This window comes from Haliaeetus leucocephalus, unplaced genomic scaffold, assembly GCF_000737465.1.
Source record: "Haliaeetus leucocephalus isolate CR32 unplaced genomic scaffold, Haliaeetus_leucocephalus-4.0 Scaffold212, whole genome shotgun sequence".
Taxonomy (NCBI): Eukaryota; Metazoa; Chordata; class Aves; order Accipitriformes; family Accipitridae; genus Haliaeetus; species Haliaeetus leucocephalus.
Window position 1 is genome coordinate 647,836 of NW_010972648.1, and position 22,247 is coordinate 670,082.

Below are 22,247 nucleotides of genomic sequence, written 5' to 3' on the forward strand. Positions count from 1 at the left end.
CACAGCAGTGCGTCCTGTAGGTCCTTCTTAAGTGTCTGCAGCAAAGTGCTGTGCATATTTATACGTCTGTATGTGCTTGCATGTATGGGAAGAGATTATGGTGTATATACTGCATATAAAACATGGAGTTAGCCCTGTCTGAAAGGATTGGAAAAGTGACTGAGAATGAGTTGTATTTTAATAGCTCAGTTAGATGTGTTCTGACATTTAAATAAATGAATAAATAAAAGTTTGTCCAATAGATGAAAGAAAGATGGGGGGGAGGTTTAAAAAAAAAAAAAAAGAAAAAAAAAAAAGAAAAGGAAAAAAAGAAAGAAAATTCACTGGATTTACAGTGTCCATGGAAGTCAGACGCACCCAATCCCATTCCATGAGCTCAAGCCAGAGCCGAATGCATTCACAAAGCTTAAAATTTCAATCAGAAAAAAATCACTCTTTCCTTTATATTTGTGAAATTCAATGCTGGGGTAAGAATAGGTCACAATCAGAAATATGCAGCCTCCACTCTGCAGCGAGGCACAGACCATTTAATAGAGCCAGAGTAAGGTGGAATTTTTAGCCCAAACCCTACCCTGCTAGAAAGGCCCTACTTTGGGGCATTTCTCCTACCTGTGACTGCACATTGGCTCCGACTTGGGACCCCTGGTAAGAATCCCCATTCAGACTCTGCATGTTCATGAACATGTCCCCAGAATTTGGGAGGTTAAAAGAACCAGAAGAACCTGGAAAGGAAAGAGTTAGGTAGCTGAATAACAGAGAGCTGCAAATATATAACGCCAGAGACCTGAGGGCAGGGGAAGGAGAAGAAGACAGGAGAGGAGAAGGAAAGGCAGCACACAGCAGAGGGAAAGCTGCTGGCCCCGGCACAGGGCGAGCTCGGGCCACCGGCCCCCCGCCCACCGGCTCGGCGCGTCCCGGCGGGGGCTGCTGCCGGCTCTCGCCACGGCACCAGCTGTCGCCCGGGAGCGCGACGCTGAGAAAGCCTGGAAGCCCCGTGCAACCCGGGTCAGCTTTTCCCTCTGGAAGAGCAGCCTGTACAACAACAGGTTTTCATGTCGAGAGCTTTCCTCTGGTGGATCGCTTCATCATGAGATGCTATCGCCAAACACTCGGAGAAAAACTCATTTTGAGCCTGTGCTTAATGTCTCCTTCAAAAGGAAATGGCTGCTAATTTCTAGTTAGCCGATTTATTACCATCAGAGGAGGAACCTTTTTCTTACTTTCTTTTGATTAAAGTTTTTTTTTCCCTGTGGATCTTTATACCCTTTAAAAGTTGTCTACAACTAAGTTGCAGCAAAACTTCAACGTAAATAGTGTCAAACACATCTGTGCTTTGCGGAAGCCTTTGCCTCTGGAGCCCCAGAAAGCAACTTCCTCTTTACGAACTCCCCTACTAATTTAACGCTTAGATTTGCAAAATGTCAACAACACACTAGTGAGACAATTTTTAAGTACTGCAGAAGAACACGTGGTAGAGCAACTCCAAAATAAAAGTTGCATCCTTAGATTTCTATATATAACATCAACTCCATTTCAAGCAACCCAGAGTTTACATTCTAATTAGTGCATACTAAAATATGCCTCTATTTTGTTCTTATCTTGACAATAAATTTAACAGTTCTACAAAACCAGACTTGGAGCTCTGCCTCATTTTGTGTTATTTTCATTGAATGAGAAAAAGCTTAAAATATCTATGGAAACAAAGAAGCTGCCAGAAGCCCGAGCCAGGCAGACGTTACCATTGCGGGAATTACGTGGGCCCCGCTCCGCTCCCCCGTAAGGCGGCGGGAGCTTTGTCGCCGAAGCTGCTGGGACCACCTATGGCAGCGCTCAGCCCTTGCAGTGGTCCAGCCTGGAGGTCCACGGGCTTGGTAGCACTCCCCGTGCCACGACTAGGTCTGCTAGGGAGCTGCAGCCTCCTCAGCCCGACCGAACTCACTAGGGCGCCATCAAGGGTCTTCCTTTACGGACTGCCCTTTGGGATGCTTTATCGCACGGGCCGGGTACGTACCAGAGTTTGGTGTGGTGGGGGAGTTTGTCTGGTTGTTCTGGACGGCCGCGGCCACGGCGTGCGCTGCGGTCACAGCCGTCTTTGCCGCGTAGAGATTGGCTTCTTCCTGGAACTTCCCGATGTTCTTCTTGTACCTGATTCTCTTATTGCCAAACCAGTTGGACACCTGCAGTGGAGAGAGGTGGGAAGGGTGAAGGACACAAAGCACTTGACCTGGCAAAGCATGATGCCTTCGAGATGTCATGTTCAGTCCAGCAAATAGGCGTGCCCCCACCCCCACCCCTTATCTGCTGGGTACTCCAGTTAACTAAGCAGTAACTGAGGATCAGTTAAATATTACGATAGATATGAGCATGATCTGGCTTTGCTTCTGTTGGCAAACTGATGCACGAGGGGTGAGTCTTTGATGACGACACATATCCTGGAGCTTGCTGTAACATTTAGTACAGCATTGTCTCCTACTTCTATGAGCCATTTGTCAACAAAATCAGTGCAAGACCCCGAAAGCTGCTGAAGGAGGACCAAGGTCCGGTTGAGCGAGGGCGAGCGGGCAGTGGAGCAATTGTTCTTTATTTTTGGGCTGGAACAACCTTGGCAGCCCACTCATAGAATCGTGTTTGGTCGGCTGAAAATGAAAGGAATCATATAAATCAATAATGGCTGAAAAGTCACTTTGTCATCTCCCTTTGAAGATACTGTACTGAAGCCAAGATGGCTCACGGGGCACTGACTATTAACCCACGCAGAGGTCACGGCTGGAGCCGCTCAGAAAAGTTCATACAATCTTTCTCAGTGGCTTTGTTTAACTTCAGCTGCTGTAACAGAGCTCCTAAATAACAAACCTGGTTTGTAACATGGATGATGGCCAATGCTGCCGAGACAAAAAAGCGTCTGCAACAACACAGAGGTAAAGGGGAGAGGACCAGTAATAACACGATAATGGTTATCAGCCATCCCTGCAGCGAGGGACCCAGCCGCTCGGTGCAGGGCAAGGCAGGGGCTGGGGTCCCACACTCCCCGGGGCCCCTGCACCCCCACAGCTGCACCCCACCATGAGCTGCAGCAGCTCTACGGCACCTCTCGCATCCCTGTGCTCCATCGTAGCACCCGGTAAGGCACCCCGCTGCAGGAAGGAGACAAATCCTGCTGTATTTTATGCAGCTATAGCTTTTGTTTAAGCACAATTAATGAAAAGCCTCTAGCTTTTAATGGTAATACGAAAGGTACCTTATACATTCTGTTCCCTAGATAATACTCCACCGTATTCTATATATTGCACTTAATATTACCTTGTCAGTCAGAGAAGCAATAATACATTAATGAAACCTAGCAAATAATTATTGTGGACAATCAGATTACGCTTTATTAACAGTTTCATAATTGAGGAATCTCTGTACATCAACTGTATTGTCCACGGATGTGTGTGAGACCCCTCTGTTTATGCACGCCCCTGGACCAATCAAACAACAGCCATCACTAATAAAGGTTTATTTAATTCTCACAGTAAAATTTTAATATCACCAGCAGCCTGGGGAAGCCTCTACGAGTGGATTTGCTTGACATCAGATCGTTTCCATTCTGCTAGTCCCAATACTTCTTAATCTTTAATATCAAGGCAATTAAAATTAATGGCCACTCATCCAGAGCCACTGTGGGCAGTGTTTCCTTGACATCAATTGTTTGATGGGATTACCTAGAGGTTAAACTAACAAGCAAGGTTTAATTGGAAGCAATGAGAGGAGCAGCGATCGTACGTTATGTTTAACCCGCATACCACATCTAAGTGAATATCCAGAAATGTTAAACTATTTCTGAGATTAAAGCGCACGCCCTGCGCACCGGCAGAGCGCAGCGTTCAGGGCTGCCGTGGCCGCCCCGAGAAACCACAGCATCCCTCCGGGGTAACGCAGCCACCGCCCAGTGCCTTTGCCTCCCAGCCGAAGGACTCTTCGCTCTCCCATGAAATACATCAGCAAGGGGCTGCAGCAGAGCGTGCCGTGGCCCGGGGACAAGCAGGGGCTCCAGCCAGGCGTGCACGGCCAACACGGGCAGCTGGATGTGTCCAGGATGGGGCCAGGGCACCGCTGGAGCCGAGGTGGTGCCAGGCAGGATTTAGGCTGGATTCACCGCCATGGCATTTTTCACGCGGGGCTGTGCTGGCTGCCTGCAGCTTCCCCTGCCCGTCCGCAGCACAACTCGCCCTGCCCTTGCCGCTGGCACTGTCCCGTCCTGGGGAGGGCTGGAACGCTGGTGCTGGGCTGCTCCCTGGTCAGCACCGGGACCCAGAGGAGCCACGGCACCCTGGCTTCTCACCCAGCCCCGCGCTCACCCTAAAAATGAAAGTTGTCTCCATCACGAGCTGCTTCACAACACATTTTTCATTAAAACAAACTATCTCTTCACATAAAAAAACACTGAACATCTTTCTCCTCCTGATCATTGAAGGCCAATTAATTAATTTGGCTTAATTGTATATTACATTTCAAACAATACTGTTGCACTTATTTATCATGTTAATTGCAATGTTAAATAAAAAGACAATAAAATATTACTTAAATCATCAAGATGCCTAATGTGGGATTTGGGATGGGGCAGGCCTGCCTCGTGTCTCTGCAGTGGCTGATTTCATGGGATAAATCAGCACTCGTTCTGCAAAAGACGCAGCTGACACAAGAGCATCACTGCTGAAATTAGTGAACTACATATTTATGGATCACGGAAAATTTTCCATTGTCTTTCCAAGTGTTTGTAGCACACAGCTTATGTTCCACACCTAATCAAATGGCGCAAAATAGAAAAATTTTGAAAATCAGTGTGGCACAATTATGGTACGTGATCTAAAACAAGAATTTTAACTCTAGAAACTATTTAATTAAGCTTGCACCTGTTTTCTTTCCTTGCTTCCCATATGAAGTCCAGGGGTAAGAGCCTACACATCCATAGCTCTCTGTGTCAATCTGCTTACAGAAACAGACAGACTCAGAAGAAGCAGGGGCAGGAGGGGTGTTGAAAACCAGCTTCTGCATTCTTTCTTTAAAAGAATTTTAAATATATTCCCTTGTCAACCACATCCTTCTTTTGTTTGAAGCAGTGAAAAATTTTATTGCTGTAATCCACTGACACGCTTTCAGCAATGAGTATGCCCTTTCTATAGCCCATATGATAGACTGATAGTTGTTCATGACACCCTGAAAGAGGCTCATCTGCAAAAGTATAAAACATCAGCCTCGCAGCCATGGTAAGGGGAGAACAGATGATACAGTTTATCTCCCTCGAACACGTGCTGATCGGGTAGCTCTAAATTACAGCCGACGATGTTCTCTGTTAAGGACATTTTTTTTCCCTAGAATTACCTTTTCTGCACTCTTAAAAATGAAATTGTGTGAGGTGTTCATCTTAGTAAATAGTTTGTCTTTATGCTTTTCTTGAAAAACCTTCTCTACATATTATTTTAAACACCGATATCAAAACTGAAACCATCTATCTCCCATCTGCAACTACATGATTCTGGGAGACAATTTTCTTTGCAGCTCAGTAAAGTGCTATGGCAGCAAGATTTCCAGTGAGCTGTTTAATGTGGGGGGAGAACGACCCAAAACAGTCACTAATTAAGTGTTTGAGGGAGAAAATGTTCTGCCATGAATCTGCCCCCAGCGTTTACAAGGCACTGACAGTACAAGAAAGAAACACCTTGGATCATTGTTAGGAGAGGCTACAGGGGAAGCCTGGCTCAGCCAGGAAAAGGACAAAGCCTCTTCATCAAACATGAACCACAACCTCCAGGAGTTCGGAAAGCCATCCGTTAACTTTTTTTTTTTTTTTTGGTCTCATTTTCCAGCTCTTTGCACCTCCAGGATGTTTGTAGCACAGAAGGTAAATTGGGCACAGTGCCAGGCATGGCAATGTTGGAGGCACTCCTGGTCGAGGCTGGAAATGCGTGCGTTCAGAGTTTTTTCATAAAAGACACGTGCAAGGTGTAGCTCAGTCACTCGCTTGGATGCCATTGCTTATCCCATGCGATGCTACTCCTGCCAGTATTTTAAATGACTGCTCAATTCACCCCTGATTTCTGGATTGCATCCTCTGACTTCTGCTGCCAACCACCAGAGCAGAGTGCACTGGGCTATTTTACAATGCTTGCTCAGAGCTTTTCTGCTAGATGGCCTCAAAAATATATACATTTTTCAGCACAAAGAAAGACAACTCCAGCCCAGTTTGACCTAGTAAATACCAACTAACCCTGCAGTCCTGCCGTGCGGCCTTTGGAAGTGCCTTTGAAAATCAAAGATTAGGATATCCACAGTATTCACATTCTCTAGCTGCGACAGCAGATCTATCAGGAACTTAAGCAACCAGCTGATCACAGGCACTCCCTCTCTCACATACATGCTCCTCTCCCATTAGATGATACATTGCCCCGTTTTCAGGCTTTCCCATCATCCAGAGGTTTTCCTAGCCATTTATAATATCTTGCCAGAGTGAAGCTCTGGCCATGGCCCCAAACCTGCATCTCTGGCAGCTAGTGCCCAAGTTGCGCGGTCAGCGCTGCCCTTGCTCCAGGCTGGAAAACGTCACCCTGCAAAGCTCAGGATGCTGTACGTGGTGCTACAGAGGACACAATGCGGCGACTCCCATCACTCACTCAGAATTCCTAATGGATTCAAGAAACAACTAATTCATGCTTCTATCAAATATTAAAGAGACAAACCTATATTCATGTAACAGGCTCACTACTGCTGCTGCTACACTTTTGGATCATCTGCCTGCCTTTTATTTCGTTCTACAACATATACATTAAATCTTATCAAACACCCAATTAAGAAAGAAATCAGATCTATTAGCACTAGAAGCAATCAGTTATGGCTTCTCAAATGTTCCATCTCATTTCCTTCAGTCACTTCAGCCCTACCTAGATCTAGCTTTTTATCTGTCCAGTCTGGGGGATCACTAACCCCTTCTCTGCCAGGCACAATTCACCATCTGCTGGGTGGACAAAAAACATCTCTTCAGCAGGTCTGTTGTGCTCCCTACCATGTAATCTCTCCCAATTACATTTTGCCAGCAGAACTGAAGAACTTTGGGTTTCTCCAAATTAGTGTTGATGGTGTTGCCTCTCCTAAATACACAGCAGGCTGCTGTGGCTCATGTGGGAAGATTTTTGGACACCACTTACTGGAGGAATTGCTATAAAGCATCTCATGCCAAGAGGACTGAAACCAGCAACAAGACAGAGGGCTGCAGACCGAGGTGCCCAGGTACTCACGTGCTCTCGGGCTGTTTGGCTGGTTGCAGGCACCCACAGCAGCCGCAGGGACGCCTGTGGGCAGGGAAGAGCTGCCCAGCAGCCACCACAGCCGCACCTGTACCTGCTAAGGCTGCAGTCACTCGCATGATGCTAACAGCGATGAAGGAGCAATGTGAGAGGGAATGAGTTTGGTGCTGAATCTCCCCCCAAAAATTCCTGCCCATCACCACAGCCACTCACAAATGGACTGGGAGAAACTGTCCCCATCCCCATCCCTTACCTTCCCCTGGCACCGGGCACAGGCACTTCCCACCCCTCTTGGAGCACAGAATGTGCTGCGTGCCAAGGAATGAGCAAGAAGAGAGCAAGGCACACACATGTGTCCGCTGGCCTCTCATGTCATAGGGCAGTTTTGCTAGGGTTTGTACTGAGGGTGCATCCAAAGTCAGTTAAGTAATATCAAATTTGGGGGTGCTGGGTGGCCTTTCATTTGAAAGTCTTAAATAAAGTGCCTGAATTTTTCATGCATTCAAGGGAGACCTATAAAGTAAATCTCAACTCAGGTCTTAATTATAAAGCTAAAGGTTGCATTGCTAATAATGCCAATACTGCAGCCTGCAATCATTAATAGTTAACACATTCGCCGCAGGCATTGTTCCTCTAAAGGACCTGAAATATTGATAAATGGAGCCAATGGAGCTGGGAGGAGATGGCACACCAGCCCTCACAATGGGCAATGGGGTGGCTGGAGAACTTGGAAACTGCTGGTGAGTTTTCCCTGCCACCCAAGTGCAACCTTGCCCAAGCTGCATCAGCCAGATTTGGTGTGGGAATAATCTGGTTTTCTATCAAATGTACAGGCCACGAGAAATGTGCAAAGTGTTGTTTTGCTTTTTAAGCTATCTGGTGAGGGAAAGGTGAAGGAAAGCTCGATGGAGCAGTGTCATTGGCCTGAACATCACTGTGAGACACCAGTCCAGAGCTGTAACTGTACTTTGGCCTATACAGAAAGCAGCTGTAGCCAACAACGGGAAGCACTTCTGATTAGGGAGATGCTGGTTTTCTTGCATTAACTTCATGGTAACATCTGTTATATGTGACAAAAAGAGCAAATCTGTCTAATACGTTTTTGCTACAGAGAAACCACTTGTGTCACTTTAGTGTATTGAGAGGCTGAATTTCTGGCTGGCTTAGAAAAACAACTTCAAGCAATCAAAGAAATTCTGACCTATAGAGATAGACTATATGTTTGTCGATAAACTGTCCTCCCCCTGAAATAATGCTAAGTTGTAACGAATTCATAACAGACAGCAAAGCTCAGCAAGGAATCTTACTGACTACACAGAAAGAAAGCCGATGTAGAGTGCTAACCTTATAGCCTTCTTATTTCTATCTTCACCTTTGTACACACGCTCTTTTTACCCCAGCACAACCCCAGCCACCTGCAGGCACACTGCCTTTCCTGCAGAGCTTAGTCATGTTCCACCACCCTGCCGAACTTTATCACGGTCAGCAATGCAAATTTGAAGGGATCACATTGGGCAGGGACCTGCTCCGTATCGCACGCCTCCGTTAGAAGCGCATGCCAGAGCCCAGAGGCAGATGGCAGCTTTGCAAGGGGAGCCAGGAGGTCGACGCGCTGCCTGGGGCGCGGAGGGGTGAGGGCTGGGACCCGCTCCCACCCACTGCTTACCTGCGATACTGTGATGCTGCATTTCTTTGCCAGCTCTTCTTTGGCTTCTTCACTGGGGTAGGGGTTACTGAGGTGGGAGTAAAAATACTCGTTCAAGATTTCTGTGGCTTGTTTACTGAAGTTACGCCTTTTCCGCCTGAAATGAGAAAAGAAAACCACAGCTGTTCTTCCAGATGCAGAGAGGTCTCTAACAGGGTCAGCTGGGGTGGAAGCAACCCTTGTTTCACATGCCCGTGCTGCAGCACACGGCAACACGACAGCACTGTCTCCGTACCCCGATCCCTCCAGGCCAGCCCTCCAGCAGGGCCGGGCTCTGCCCTGACGCCGTGCAGCGCGGGCAGCGGGCTGCAGCGCCCGTGTTCCTACATCCAGCCCTGCAAGGGTCTGGACTCCGCTTCTGGCCGTCCACCTCCACCTGGGCTTTCATCCCGTGGGTGCACCGGCCACATTTGTGTGCTGTGGCAGAAAACACGATGAAGCGAAAGGCAAAGCAGGGCGCTGAGCCGGGCAGCCTGCCTGCAGCACCTCCGCGCCCAAGTACGCAACCCAAGCCGAACTTCCCGGCTGCCAAATCGCTCTGCGCCGACGACGGCTTCGCGAACCTCGCTCCCTTTAGCGGCGGGTCAGCTGGGGCTTCTGCACCGGTGCCTGGGGTGAGCACAGTGGAAAAGGACGGGGTGGCCTCCCTGCCGTGTCCTTACATAGCACTCATTGAGCTAATTGGCTTCCGTGAGCAAGTGGCTTTCAGGGCTTTGCAAGGGAGACCCATCTGTACACCCTCCTGCCGAGGGCTGAGCAGGGCCCAGGCTCTCACGCCGCGTGGGACGGGTACCACGGCGTGCAGCCCAGCCAGAAAGCGAAGCCTTTCCGGAGCGCTCCGCCTGGCACGTGCTCCAGCGGGCCCAGCGGCGAGGCAGCACCGGGCAGGGAGCAGCAGAGCCCCCGCGGCGCAGCAGGCAGCCAGCCCACCGCCGCGCTCCCGCCGCATGGGTTACAGCGGCAGCATCTGCACAGCTGCGGCGCCTTCCCTCGGAGCCGCCGTCGGCTGCTCTCCTTCTCCCCAGAACGTCCTCTGGAAAGTGCCGGTTAAACATTTCCTTCAGAGCTCCCTTCCCCTCAGGGCTGGTTGCAATCAAACTGCCTGCGCCCGAGGCCAGCAGGCAGCCGAGCGGCAATCCCCAGCGCTCTCTTCCAGCGGTATCACAATGCTGCTAACTACGCTGTATCCTGGAGCAGGCAGACTCTCTCCCTAGAGCTATGTTTATCTCATTACTGTGCTTCCGCTCATTTTGCCTTATTTACCTTCCTCCTTTTTAAAGAAATCACTTTAAAATGTGCATCTGCAAGCTTTACCTTTTGCAGTTACTCCAGCTCTCCATAGACGTTTCCTCCAACTGTTTGTAATTACCCTAATTTGCCACACCTGCCAGTGACCTCCTTGTTAATAAAATTATTTTGCTCTTGTTTAGCTCCTCACAGCTTTCAGGTGTGAAGCATGAGCTAGGTGCTGAAGGGAGGCTCTGCATGGTGCCTGCTGCTCCTCCCCGCTCCGCCGGGCTCAGCTCCCGCTCCGCCGGGCTCTGCCAGCTGCCAGGGTCCCGCTCTGTGGAGGGGATCCCTGCGAAAGGGATGGGGCTGGGGATCGATATCCCACCTCATCAGGGCTTCCAAGCAAACCTGGCTGTGCCTATAAACCCCCTCCTAATCCCCGCCTGCCTGCTGCCTCGCAGCCTGCAGAAGGAGCAGCCTGCTTTGCAGGCTGGCGGGCTGCAGGGACAGGCTCTGAGCTCCGGCAGCGACACAGGTGTCCGAGGGACACGCGTGCTGGCTGTGAGCGGTTCGGAAGGTGCTGCCTTCTCCCGCGCCCCAGTCAGGCAACAGCTTGTTGGGAGACGGGCCAGCAGATCTGGCTTTCGGAAGCGTCGCTGCCCTTTTTACCTCGGGCGCGTGCAGCTGCTAACCCAGCGTCAGCCACAGCCCGTGGGCACATCCCTCCCAGAGAACTTAGCTCTTCCATTACAGGGTCAGTATTTTGCAAGGCTGGCCTTATGCTGCGAGACATCGGTACCGGCAGCCATTTAAGTAACTGCCAGGGTGACAAAACAGCCCTTTGCACAAATCCTATGTGACTCCCATACGAGCAGGGTAAACAATCAAGCATTGGGTAAACAAGCCTAGTCTGTGCACTAAAATATGTAGAAAAGACACTGCTGTTTATGAAAGCTCTGTGCAGGAAACCCCCACTTTCACAGCAGCTGCTGGGTGAAGGACAAGGGCCCTGGGCTTTCGCTGGGGCAGACCAGCCCAGCGGGTCCCTGCCCACGCGGGGACATGGGTTCCAGCAGGGCCAGGCAATTGCCCCTTTCCCCCCAGAAAGAGCCGGGGGCACTCGCCTCTGCCTTACCTGGCATCGAGGAACCTTGATCTTAAAATCATTACTGCTTCACAAGTACTTTGTTTGAGTTGCATCTGGATGGAGCTGAATTTTCGATGAATGATGCCCACCATCCTTTCAATCTCCTTGGGAGAAATGGGACGTGTCCGGCTCTGTTCTCTGAGAAGGTTCATCACATGTGTGGTAAATTCATTACATGCCTGTGAAGGAAGGAGAGGCTTAGAAATTGTTTTGTGCCATCCCACAAGGACACAAGCTCGGGCCTGGCTGTTGGGGGGGCTGGGGGACCCTCGCGCAGCCCCGTCCCCTCCACACGTGTGCGGCCGCAGGAACAGATCACGCACACCCTGTCCGTGAGAGCCGGGACCGTCCTGCGGCAGCCAGGGATGCTGAGCAACCGCGGCGCGGCTCCTTCCACGCTCATCCCTTTCAAGGTCCCCGTGTCCCCAGCCAGACCGCAGTGGAGAGGAGAGGTCGGGGTCAGCGCGTGTAATGGCTGCGGGCAGGAGGGGGATGTGAGCGGGGACCAGCACACGCTCAGCAGCCAAGCGAGCAGAACCTGGGAAGGGCTGCCTGTCCCGCAAGCCGCCGAGCCCTGCGCCGGCAGCGGGCAGGGTTAACAGCCCGCAGGAGGTGAGGAGCTCCAGACCTTTCTGAGGCACCGTGTGCGTCCCCTGAGAGGGCGGATTTCGGCAAAGCCGTGCCCGAGCCTGGCCCGCGCCGTGCTGCCAAGGCGCTGAAGGAGGGAAGGCACGAGGAGCCATCAATTATCAGTCCCTGACTATGCCGGTGAATGGACACGCTGATATAAACTTCTCCAGGCTGCATCATCAACAGACGCCACCTGATCCGAGCCTTCGCATGACCAAGTGGCTGTCACGCTGGCATCCCAGCTTCCCCCACGCAGGCTGGAAGCTGCCACTAACTCTGCTGATTTATGTCTCCCTTATCTTTTTCCAAAACAAACCCCGGGACTGCTGTCTGCTAGGCAGAGCTGCATGGTGGCCACAGGGCTAATCCCTTCCCGGGGGCCAGCCCGGTATTCGAGCACATTTTGGGCACTAACCTACCCCCGTCCTGAGGGAGTCCTGGGAAGCGGAGAGGGGCTGGGCGACGTGCTGGCTCCTGCAGGGTCTGCAGGCAGCGCAAGGCAAACTGCTCTCTGCTCCCCAAACCCTTATCAGACGAAGGTGGGTGTATGCAAGGCTGACGCGTCTGCGGGAGGTCTGCGCGTTGGCTGCGGAAGGGCCAGCCGTCGTATCGCACTGCTGGGCTGCGATCACGGCCAAGTAAGGCCACGGGATTTTGCTCTTGTGCATCTAATGTTAACCGGCGATGAGCACAATGCTCAGCAGCCAGTAAATCACGTGGAGGAAACACTGCGTGTATCTCATCCAGACCCTATACGTTACGTATCTGTTTGACTCTAGCTCCCCTTTTTCTTCCAAAGCCAGGGTGAAAAATATCTACGTAATTTGTCTGACAATTACATTTTCTCCTGCATTTCAATAGATTGTGCGAGGGAAAGAGTTAAAAGTGAAAAGTTTATGCATCTAAAAACTCATAATTTCCTATAACATTTGCTGAACGTCTCACAACTTATTAAGTGAAGCCATCTATGAATGCAAATGCTGATTAGCAATTTGGCAATAGCCCAACATTCGCAGAATTCACATAGCTTTTCTTTAAACCAGTAGTTCATACATGATTAATTAGAACATCTCATTTATGTAGTGTGCACTTTAGCTCATTACTCTAAGTAAAATTCGTTAAGTATTTACATTTAGATAATTAAAATCTGGGTACACCCTTAAGAAAGATGCATACACTTCAGGCAAAGTGATTTTTTTTTTCTTTACACTACTGAAAGTAAATTACAGGCTAATTTACATCCTTGCAGCGCCCGTTTGGCGGCAGCGCTTTGGTGAGGCTCGGCGAGCCTCGGTGCAGATGCCCTCCGCCTGCCACCGCCGAGCGCGCCGAGGTCACGGTACCGCGGAGGCTGCGCCAGCTCACCGCCGCTCCACGCCAGCGCAGACACGACGCTCCCGCCAGCTGCTGCTCCCTGACTTTCTCGAGACTTTCTGAGCTCCAGGTTAAGGAGCTCGACACATCTCATCCTCGCTTCTCATTTGCATATTTCCTTTCCATTTTGACATTTCAGGCAGCAAAACTCGCGGAGGTGACCAGCTGCTGTCCCCTCTCACCACGCTGAAGAGAAGGGGACGCTGCCCTGAGCGCTCCCGGCCACCCTGCTCTGGCCCAGGGAGAGCAGGAGTTGTCCCAGGTGACCTGTTTCTCCTCCTCCCATCCCAAAGACCCGGCACAGCAGCTCGCCCGCCCAGCGCGAGAGCGGGCTCCGAGCCCCCAGGGAAGCGCGGCAGCCCCTGGCCTGAGCAGGGAGGCAGCCGGGCACCGGTGCCTGCTGCAGACCAGGACCGCATCCTTCCTGCCTGCCGTCTGCTGAGCTGCCTGGACAATCTTAGCATCCAGAAGCTTGGGTTCCGCCATCTGACCGACGGCAAAAGCCCTAGCTTTGGCTCGCCCAGTAAATGATGCACAGAGGTAAGGTAACATAGGCACCGAAATGCAGCCACTCGCTCCCTGAGACGAGAGAGCGGCTCTGACTGTCCCAAAGATACAGCTGAATCCAAGTGTTTGGCACTGAAAGAACATTTCAGGCACACAGCTTGCCACGTGCTCCCTTGTTTGCAGATCTGGGGAATTCAATTTTAAAGTACAATAAAAATGGCAACTGTTGCATTAAAAATCTTTTCAGATGTCTTTTCTATGAGAAATATTTCTCCACAAATATAGTACCAAAAGTTGGATGTTTCAAAGCTAAAGTGAGTTTCTTGCTTTCAAGAAGCAAAAATCCTTCCCTGAATTTACTTGAACTGCTTGATGAGACTTCGTTTGGTTACAACAACTTAGAGAGCCTGGTTTTAATTTATCTTTGCCAGCACCTCCCATCTGCAGAGCTACTTCAGTGCAGCAGAGTGGAAGTAAGCTCAGATGACTCTGATGCTTTGTCTTGTTTTCTCTTGTTTATTTATAGCGTCCGAGCTCCTTGATCCCTTTTTCAGTACTATTTTTCAGGCCTCTGCTTGGTGCCCGAGACATTATTAATAATGTCAGGTCATAAGTGATGGCCTTGTTAACCTGCTCAGAAACCTTGTAGGAGCGGGGATGCTCCTGCGAGCCTTAATGCTTCATCAAGACTCCTCAGATGAGCGCAAGAAATAAAGAGGAAATGGCCCAAAACAGTCTTCAGGGGCACGGTGCCAGCCAGAGCTCCGTGGGGCTGGTGGTGTCTTCCGAGCAGCCACACTTCACCCCAATTTGGGGTGAATTCAGAAGACATCTGTGAACTCAGGAAGCAGGTTCCCAGCTGCTCCAGGAGACCTGGGACCCTTACAGTACTTTTGCCTACAGCAAAAAATGTATTTCAGTGTAATTATAGAAGATAGCTTTCAATATGTCATCTCTATTATAGTAGCTGTAAATTATGGAAGGAGCTGCCTGTGTACGGCCATTTCTCCCGGCGCACGGCGAGGGGAGAGCTGTGTGATGGCGTGACACACTTTCCATTTCTCTCTCTTTTTTTTTTTTTCCCGAGCGCATTCCCCTAACTGGCAACAAATATCAGGATCAAACTCTGCCTGGAAAGCATCTCCAGGAGGCCGCTCTGGTTCCTGCTGCCGGCTGCAGCGGGACCGCAGGAGCGCCTGCGCCGGGAGAGAGATGGCGGGAGCTGCTCCCCCCGCACGGGCAGGTGCCCCTGCGTGGGGGCTGAGCTGCTCCCTGGCTGCAGGGGGGCACCCGCCTCTCGGGAACCTGCGGCCGCTGGAGGCAGAGATGCAAAGTCCTGGCTGCCTCTCGGCTGCGGAGACAGGCGCTGTGTTGAGACAAACCGGCAGGAGACGGTTTGCGGCAAGGCTGGGGAAATTATCATATTTCTGTAGAGCAGACGTTGCTGGGTGTCAGGATCAACAGGGAAGCATACATGTTTCAGAGCAGCTCCACCTCTCTTTCCTTCTCCTAGCAGCACTTGAGCATCCTCCAAAGTTCCCTGTGGTGTGGACGGATGGCGGTGACATTTCAGCCGAAACCTTTGTAAATGGAGCTACAGGGCTAAAAACGCTACTGCTTCCCCCACATCATTAAACTTATTAGAGTCAAAGGACACTTGCCAGGAAACGGCTGCAAGCACCGACCTGCAGTTGCTTTGGCCCCAGATCTATCTCCAGCCTGCATCCCTGTGTTTTTTTATAAGACACGCTCCTGCTGAATGGTGCTTGTTAATCCGACGGCCATCCCCATCTCAGCGCTCCAGGCTGCATGCCGGGGCCCTGCGGTGCAAGGAGAGCCCAAGGGTCCGCGCAGGACATTTGGGGTCCTTGGAGGGTGCGGGGAGGGGTTCGTTTGAGGGAGAAAAGGAGATTTGCACAAAGACCCTGTCAGTTATTTGCTCAGCTATGTGTTCACCAGTTGAACAACACAGTGAAGGAGGCGGCACAGATGAGGCAGTGCCACCGGCACCTGAACCACGGCAGCCTCAACGCCAGCCTTGTGCCGCCCAGGTTGTGGTCCCGCCAGCATCTGCAGCGGGATGCTGCGTGGACTGTGCCGGTGGGCACCGTCCCCCTGCTCCTCCTCCGGGCTCCACGGGTGCCCCGCACCTACTCCCCACCACCTCACCGCCTCCACCCGCCGCTGACGCTCGGTGGGCACCGGTCGGCTGCGTCGGCACAGCCTGTCACAGACCGTGCCTTTGTTTCTGGTGGCATGAAAAAGCAAAGCAAAGCGGCCAGAGACCTTTCAGAGCGTCTTCACATGAAAAAAAGGGAAACTCTAAAATAAACAGTTATCGAGGCATCCAGGCCCCGCTTCACGCTGGTGAGGCAGGGAGGGGAAGCATGCCAAGGCCGAGCATAGGGGCTGGGGAAGGAGCCGGGCAGCACGGTGCTCTCTTCTCCTCGCCCTCGCAGTTTCAAGCGGTTTTATCACTGCCTCCACATCTCTTTTGTGGTTTTGGTCTGTACAGCCTGATGCTTTGCTGTGATGGGCTGGGGGCAAGTGCAGGACTTCCCCGGCTCAGGTCAGGAAACCACCAGCTGATGAGGTTCGCTGAGCTGATTAGGCTCAGGGTTTACAAGCTTTATTAGGACATCTCTGGGAGGGGAAAATGAAGACATCGCTTGAGGCTCGTGAGGGCCAGGGGTCTCTCATGCCATTCTTCCCTGCCCCATCTCCTTTGCTGCCGTTGTTCCTTGCAAAACCAGAACGGAGAGGAGGCAGAGCAGTGTCTCCCATGGATTACAGGGAACCCGGGGTGGCGCAGCCCCCCACCCCAGGGGCAGGAGCCACGCTGCGCCCAGCACCAGCCGGCAGCACATGGCAAACACACCCCGTGCCATCGGCGTGGCAAATGTGGCGGGTCACCAGGTCCCAGCGGTGAACGTAAACCCACGGGTCTCTGCAGCACGCTCTTCACTCAAAACAAAGACACCCAGTGCCGGTGTCCACCTGAACCGGGATTTCCATACTTCCTATCCGTAGCGGCAGCTCCCGAAGCCTGGCCCAGGCGCTGTGCCGGCGCCTCGCTGGCTACTCCCTTGCAACCTGCTACAGCCAACCCGCCGTGGCCGAGCCTTGCACTGGAGCCTCCTGCCGCCTGCTCCGGGAGCCCGTGGGCTGAGATCGCCAGCACGGCCCTCGCCTGCCTGCGCTCCCCGACTCGCCAGACCCAGCCTTGCAACGCTTCATCACGGGGCACGAAAGTGGCACCGAGTGACAGACAGCTCTCCCCGTCTCTCCCTCTCTGGGCTGGCTCGAAGGGGAGAAACATGGGCTCGGGTGTTGCTTTTATGCGGTTACAGACAACAGAAAACACTCAGGCATGCAAGACATGCGTCCTGGGTCCAGCAAGCGGCTCCTCAAAGCCCGACGGACTCCCGTAGCATCATGGCTCTTTACGGGGGAGAGGGGTGGGGAAGGGGAGGAGGGGATGTGGTCCGGAGCTGGGCAGCGGCGGGCGCCGGCAAGCGGAGGTGCGGAGGAGAGCAGCGGCAGGTACATGTACAACTGAGAGGCTGATGTCTGACCTGTTCATATTTCTCCAGCTCTGTGTGATAGATTTGTCTGATCTGGGTCAATTTGGCTCTGTAATCTGAGTGTTCAATAGAGTTATCTGAAGACCCTCCAGAGGCTGCTGCGGCTGCAGCTGCTGCCGCCGATCCCCCACCTTTCTCCGGACCTGAGACTCCTTCTGCCAGAAGCATATTGTCTAGTCTCATTAGCTGGGGATCGGGAGGGTCTTCCTCCTGGGCTCCTCGGATGCTCAAACCTTGGGCAGAAAAGAGAGAACAAGAGAAAACACAGTCAGTATTTCTTGCATCTGCCCGGCCGCTGCCCGCTCGCTGCACGCCTGCGAGGGGCCCTCCTGCAGAGCCCTCCTGCCCCGCGGGGCCACGGGGACCGGACCTGCCCACGGCCCTTCCTCCATCCCTGCGGTGGTACCCAAACGGGCACCTGCCTCCGAGGCAGGTCCCGCGAACCGCAGCCCAGGCAGGTGCCATGGGGTGACAGCAGCACTGTAGGACCCTCACGGTTCCGATACAGAGCAGGAACATCTTCGTGAGGCTTTTAAAGGACCCTGCAGAGTTTTTAAATGCTTCACTGTAAGTATTAAAGGAGTATTCGCATGAGTACAGAGACATACACCTTCCGGTTGTTTTCCAAGACCTAGCTAAATCTACGCAAGGCTGGCATTATCCTATACATTATATCACTTTGATGCAAGACTGTGTGGTAAAACTAAGTGCATTATTTATTCGGAAATAATTGATTTGCTTCTCATTTCCTTCCAAATGGATCTAAGCGCCATGTTACTCTTATGGCAACTTGCACCAGTGGATTCCACCCCTCCTATGAGATCCAAGTTGGTTTAGAATGCCTGGGGAAAAAGCTGCCACTTGCTCAACTACAGGTGACTTTGGGCGAAAAGCAGGGAGGTGCTGTGTCTCCCACCAGCACAAATCCCATGGACGGAGCCATTTCCATGCGTGCCTGCAGTCTCTGGCTCCACACAGGTGGAGCTGAAATTTCACATCGGAGGAGGGAAATGGTGGAGACAGAACTAGGAGCATCGCCTCGGGAACGGCCCCTGTGGGAGTGGGGTGTGGAGGCTCTGACGGCCCCTCGCTCAGGGCTGCCCCACTCCTCTGCAGGGCAACATGCCGCTCCACAGTGTCTGCTCACAGACTGAGGATAGGCAAGAAGGAATTAAACTTCCCCTTGCCATGCAGGGATTTGGTTGCTATCGCGATGCTGGGCTACTGAGTACGTGTTTAAAATCGCCAGTGCTCTTGCACTGTGTTGTTGGGAACAACACTTTAAATCTAATTTTTGTTTTAAATCAAGAATTTCCAAAGGGATGCTCAGTCAGCAATCTTTTCTGCGTCCTATAGATCAAGGCTGACAATTTGTAAGTTTAATCAGGTCACGCAGGCATGGCGCCAAGCTGTTATCAACAGTGCCAAAAAGAAAGTTTAAAAATAATTACAGTAGTACAAAAATCACTAGAGCCGTGGCTTCTTGAATCAACATTTCCATTAGAGATGTAACGCAACTGTGTACATCCCAGCCCAATTAACCTCTTTAAATCTGTTTAAGAGCAGGTATTCGTGCTCTGGATAGAGTGGGTCCCAGGGGTCTGCCATTGGCACCCCCCGTGTTTGCACGGGTGCCTGCGCCTGTCTGCGCTCCTCGCAGTGGTGCGGGCTCCAAACAGGCTGTGCCAGACGTGGCAGCACCACCCACAGCTGCCACGCGTGTAGCTGAGCACCAGCAATGCTGCTTTCTGCACTAACTGAGAACTGCAGCCACTCCCCTACAAGCAGATTTCACCCTCGGTGTCCTGAACCCCATGCACAGCGGGAGGTGACCCCCTGACTGGCCAACCTTCCAGACTCAAGAAACCACAGCATTAATTTTGCTCTAAAATACACATTTTAAACCTGTCACCTTCATTTAAAACTATAATTCCATATCATTTCATGGGAATAATAAAAATGTCTCATCATCTCTTTAAATTATTTCTGTTGCCTGTTCAGAGGTCCACAGATGAGCATGGTTTGACACCACCACCCATCGTCCCGGCTCCTCCCTGGGCTGGCACAAGCGTGCTGGGCACAGCCCTGGCACGGCTCCGGCCACCCGTACTGCTGCCTGAGCATGTGGCCAGGGGGAGCAATGCTGCGCTCGGGGGTCCCCGCGGCAGGAGGGGCAGGGGTCCCTGGCCACGGGAGCCCTGCGCCCACCCCGTCGGGACCGCTCTGTCCCTCGCCCCCTCGTTCCCCTTAGACACACTGCCCTCGCTCTTGCACAACTCCTGGCCTGTGCGGTGCTGCTAATACAGGGATGATTTTTCTGTATTGTTTTGGTGAGCTGTTCCTCCTGTTTATCTTATTCCCACTCTGCTCTGCTGTCACTATGTTTAATAATGTTCTGGTTTTAAACCGCTCCAGCTCCTGTTCCCTTCTCATGAATGATTTCTACTGTTTTTTCTTCTTTTTGCTTCCAGACCATTTCTCAGTCCATGTTTCCTGCGGTCTATTCCAGCTGGTTCTCCCCAGCTGCTTTTCTGCTATGAAACTCATCCACCCTTCCAGTATCACAGTAGCAGTCCCACTCCACTCCCCTGATGCTGCAAGATGCCAGGCCAAAATCTGCAGTAGAATAATTTGGTACAATTGCTGAGATTTCTGCATCATTTACTTCCACGAACAGGCCAGAGACTAAAGGGCTTTGTCCAAAATGACACTATCCATCCAGACTTAAATTAATATTCAAAATCCCCAACCCTTCTTGTATAAATCTGACAAAGGACAGCAAGGGTTCCCCAAGGTTTAAATGCAAAAGCCAATGTCTGCACTGGAGACTGAAGGAGCCAGTGAGAGGCCCTGAAGCAGAAGAGGAAGAAATTCAGCAGATAAGGACAATGACGAAGCCACTAAGGTGGTGTCTCACACGCGACAAAGCCACTAAGGTGTCTCGCACACAACCCTAACACGTATCTCTCGAGCTGGTGACAGAGGGGTTGGCATATTGCGTTCATCTTAATATTAAGTAACACTCCTGTGGCCAAAGCATCCAGTCCAGCGCGCGCGAGCCTGCAGACAACCCACAGACAAAGGAATGACAAAGTGCATGTGTGGGGATATAACATTTATTTTGCCCCTGAGTGAGACGCATCATTCATTTGAATGGCAAAGCCACAAGTTGATTAACTGATTCTAACAAGAATTAAGCTGTGTGTTAATTCAGATCTTTCCTTATGAACTATACGAAGCAGATCAGCACAACTAATAGGGTCTGGTGTCCCTGGGGGCAGGGGACAGTAAAACTGATGAACTCCTCCGCAATCAGTGAAACATGCAGCTCTTTGGCAAGTTGCATGGGCTGCCTCGGCTGCAGGTCGAACGTTTTTAACGTTGTCTGAGAAGGAGTCAGAGCATCTCCTGGGCGCCTCAGCAGGGAGGAACACTCTCGCTCTCCACCGGCAACACGTCTGCTCCTACCAGCACCTGCCTTTATAAATTACTCTTCGTTTGAATACGGTGATAATATATGTATTTTTTGACATATAAGCTCACACTCAGTGGCTATTGTTTCCCTTTTTTATTCCTCAGTATATCAACCTATGAGTTTATTACTGTTTAGCTCACTGACCTTTCAATGCATCGTGGAATTAAGGTGCAGAGCGGACGGGAAAGAACACAACAATACATCACTTCCAGCGGAGCTACCGGCGCGCTAATGGCAGCGGAAGTGAGAGGGCCCCGGCGCGGCAGCGACCGCCCGGCGGCACGCTGACCAACGGCAAAACCCCCATCAATAACCTGCTTGGAGGGACGGGACTGCCTCGTAGAAGTACGGCCACGGTCCACTATTGTTCACTAATGGCTTATGGGCATTTGGGTCTGCAGAGTATTTAAAATCCAGCATCCTTGGTGACAATAACACATTGTAAGTTAATAAAAAGCATGTGTGCTACTGATTTTAATCTGCTTATAACTACAACGTTCATTTCAGTATCTCGATGATTTAGACAAATCACATAAACAGACACTAAAACATTGTTTAACAATGAACTTGGCTTTGTTATAAGACCACAGTTTTAGCATATCTTTCAGCAAATCCTAATTAGCTGTCTTTCAACATGCTGTGCACCTGCCCCCACACATAATAGACGAGAGCATCTGCATAGACTACTGCATTCAGAGGCCAATAAATAAATTGCAGGTCAAAATTATTACAAAGCTTTCTTCGAATAAACCCATCTCCTTCACAATACAAAGCTGCAGATATGAAAAGTACCTAAAGCCCACTCAAATGGTATGATTACAGGGGCCGTTGGAGTTTAATAATCTGACTGTAATTCAGGCATTTTCAACAGCTCATTAAGGGTTCATTAATATATGGGCAAGCTTTTGAATTATAAATAAGCAGATTAGAAACCTGCAGCGTCTGAACTGTACAGTAGTATCCTCGCCAGCAGAGGAATATCGCAAACACAACGAGGGGCTGACCCCGGAGAGGGGAGGTGGAGGCGGGGGGCGATGCCTCACCCCCTGCCTCCCCCCCCCCCTTGATTCCCCCGCGGGCCGGGGGGAAGGTCCCGGTGCCCACGGAGGATGCTGGCCCTGCCCGGCGTGACCCTGGCCCCCACCACAACCCCCCCCGAGCGTGGGGGCTCCTCAGCTGCCGGCGGGAAGGCCCCCGGGGGGCTTCGGCCCCCGCACGCCACAGGCCGCGGGGGAAAGCCGACGTGGTGCCGAACCCATTTTACAGACCGCAGGGAGGAGCGGCGGAGGGCCCCGGGCGTGCGGAGGGCCCC

General features: G+C 51.5%; 1 protein-coding gene across 2 annotated transcripts in view; it reads right to left on the minus strand.

Annotated features, from left to right (window-relative positions):
• The window catches only part of PBX3 (pre-B-cell leukemia homeobox 3), a 114,890-nt gene that overhangs the window by 4,918 nt on the left and 87,725 nt on the right, over positions 1-22,247 (minus strand). Inside the window, exons 5-10 of one of the 2 annotated variants that reach the window (XM_010566473.1) lie at positions 17,452-17,693; positions 11,354-11,544; positions 8,950-9,085; positions 2,012-2,177; positions 950-952; positions 634-722 (exon numbers count right to left, since the gene is read on the minus strand). In XM_010566473.1, the coding sequence (XP_010564775.1) occupies positions 634-722; positions 950-952; positions 2,012-2,177; positions 8,950-9,085; positions 11,354-11,544; positions 17,452-17,693 (827 nt within the window). Of the gene's footprint in view, positions 1-609; positions 723-949; positions 953-2,011; positions 2,178-8,949; positions 9,086-11,353; positions 11,545-17,451; positions 17,694-22,247 lie in introns of both variants that reach the window. The other variant, XM_010566472.1, reaches the window with a different exon arrangement.